This window comes from Orycteropus afer, unplaced genomic scaffold (genome assembly GCF_000298275.1).
Source record: "Orycteropus afer afer isolate SDZICR_OR568_19922 unplaced genomic scaffold, OryAfe1.0 scaffold00300, whole genome shotgun sequence".
NCBI lineage: Eukaryota > Metazoa > Chordata > Mammalia > Tubulidentata > Orycteropodidae > Orycteropus > Orycteropus afer.
Genome location: NW_006921887.1, coordinates 383150 through 385484, shown reverse-complemented (window position 1 = coordinate 385484; position 2335 = coordinate 383150). Strand labels below are relative to the sequence as shown.

Here is a 2335-nt window from a genome sequence, read left to right as displayed (position 1 = left end):
CTCATAGCAACCCCTCCTTGGGTTTCCAAGGCGGTATCACTACAGAAGTAGATTGCCCAACCTTCCTTCTGAGGAGTGGCTTTGAACCGCCAGTCTTCTGGTTAGCAGTCAAGTGCCTCAGGCACTATGCTACCAGAGCTCCTTTCATAAAAGTAGTTCACCAAAAAAAGTATATTAAAGATTTACATAAACCATTTAAAAGCTTTTCTCACACTTTATAGTTCACCTGTAAGTCTCAGCTTCCTATCTGCGGCTTTGAAAAATAACAGCTCATTTTAGAAATACAGAGCTTATCTTGAATCTACAAAATAAAATGCAACAATATGTGGTAATACTGAAAGACAGTATACCCACTTCTTACTAATTGACAAGGCTAGGTTCCAAAGACAACGTCATTACACAAAAATTGGTTTTATGCAAAAACGGAGGATGACCACATCAGATCACAGAACAAAGGATGATTACATCATTACATTACTGATAATCCACTAAGACTCATGACCTAGTCAAGGTGACACATGACCTTAACTACATCACAGCCAGCATTATTGTTGCCTTGCACCTCGGCATTTGATAATGCCAGACATATGTCATTAATACACAAAATATTCAGTACATTTTGTATTACTGTTGTAAATGTGAAATGTCAAATAACGAGACAGTCGATAAGTGAGGGGTAGGTACACTTGTTATTTTCCCCATAATTTTAATCTCTTATCTCAATACCTGTTTTAAAATTCGTTCTATAGATCCTTGATCCATTTTGCTTGTAACAGCATCTTTCCTTAGTCGTGCAGCAACAGTTCCAAGGTAATCAAGAGATGCTACTCTTAAAGCCATCTCTGTTGACTTGTTACTGAACTGATGAACCTAAACATCAAAACAGTTTTCCATTTAACTTGAAACACTTATAACAACATTATCTTTAATAGCAATCTAACAGATGAATTCCAAATATATACTATTGGATATTTAAATAAATTTATTTTTCCTCTAATACTACCATCCCTTTTGAGTTTCAAGAATCTGAGCATTTTCATTTGGCTAAAACAAAACAAAACAAAACACAACACAACACATTTAATAGATTAAATTTTCTTAGGAATATAGTCACTTTTTCAAATGTAGGCTGGGCTGTTTATTTTTTAAAAATGAGATATGACTAAGAATTTTTTGAACTGGAATTCTGAGACCATGAAATATTATCTTGGTTTCAGAAGGGTATTAATATATTTTCCAGTTCATAAAAAGTTAGGTCCCAAAAGCTTCGTAATAACTTTTATTGCACAAATCCAAGTGCAATTTAAAAATAAAAAAAGAACAGTTAATTTTTTTTTTTTTTTTTTTGCATTTTCCCACTGCATTACATGATGGACTAAAAAGTGCCATGTTCTTAGAAATATTCTTAAAGACGACAAATAGTTTATTAGTTTCATGCTTTGAAATGAATTAACTACAGTAAGAAATGACTCAATATATATAGATGCTTTTAACTAGCAACATAACACTTCCAAAATAAAACAAAACTTTTAAAAAAGCATTGCTTTCTTATCTTAAGTAATGAAAAAGTACAAAAAGTCACAACAGTCAAAAGTTTTCCATAAGGTACTGACAATAATGTGTACAGTTAAGCACATGCAAAAAAAGAGATGCAATGGTTGTATTTCCTTACACATTTTTAAAGAATTTCATCATCAGTGAATCAGAGTACATCCTCATTATGTTGTCGTAGTAACCTAATAATCTTTAAATGCTATACTCTTACCAACAGTCTCCCTAACAAACTAAGGAGCAGTTCAGCAGCTGGCCACTCAGGCTTATTGACTGTTGAAAGAAGGTCCTGAACAAAATTTTCAAATAGTGGTCTGTAATCTTCTTCACCTTGCTTACTACCACACCTGTTTAAAGACAAAAAAGAAAAAGGCTGTGAATTGAGGTAGCCTGTCCCCAACATGAATGAAATTTTGTTACCAAGTTTTTTCCTTCCTATATATAGGAACAAGGTCCATTAAATAAAATAGTTTAACATGCATCTATTTCTCAATTGTCATTTTTCCCTTTACTGTAGGCAATTCATTTACTGACTAATACTAAGATCACATTCTAGCAAACATAACCAATTTTTAAAAATGACCACTGTTTTCCTCTGTAAAAGATCACCATAAATTCTTTCAAAGGCTAAGTAACCTTCACTCCACAAGTTTTCCTATTCAGGTAGAATATCCCAAAATGTACTGAAGAAAAAAAAATCACAGAATTTCAATCTAATTCTTTAAACCAACATTAAACAATCCTACAAAATTTTAGATTTTTAAAATGAATTGCCTCTCCAAAG

General features: G+C 32.5%; 1 protein-coding gene across 1 annotated transcript in view; it reads right to left on the bottom strand.

Moving 5' to 3' along the window:
• Positions 1-2335, bottom strand: part of NIPBL (NIPBL cohesin loading factor) — a 146303-nt gene that overhangs the window by 63839 nt on the left and 80129 nt on the right. The window contains exons 22-23 of the mRNA XM_007951572.2: positions 1766-1898; positions 727-870 (exon numbers count right to left, since the gene is read on the bottom strand). Coding sequence (XP_007949763.1) covers positions 727-870; positions 1766-1898 — 277 coding nt within the window. The remainder of the gene's footprint in view (positions 1-726; positions 871-1765; positions 1899-2335) is intronic.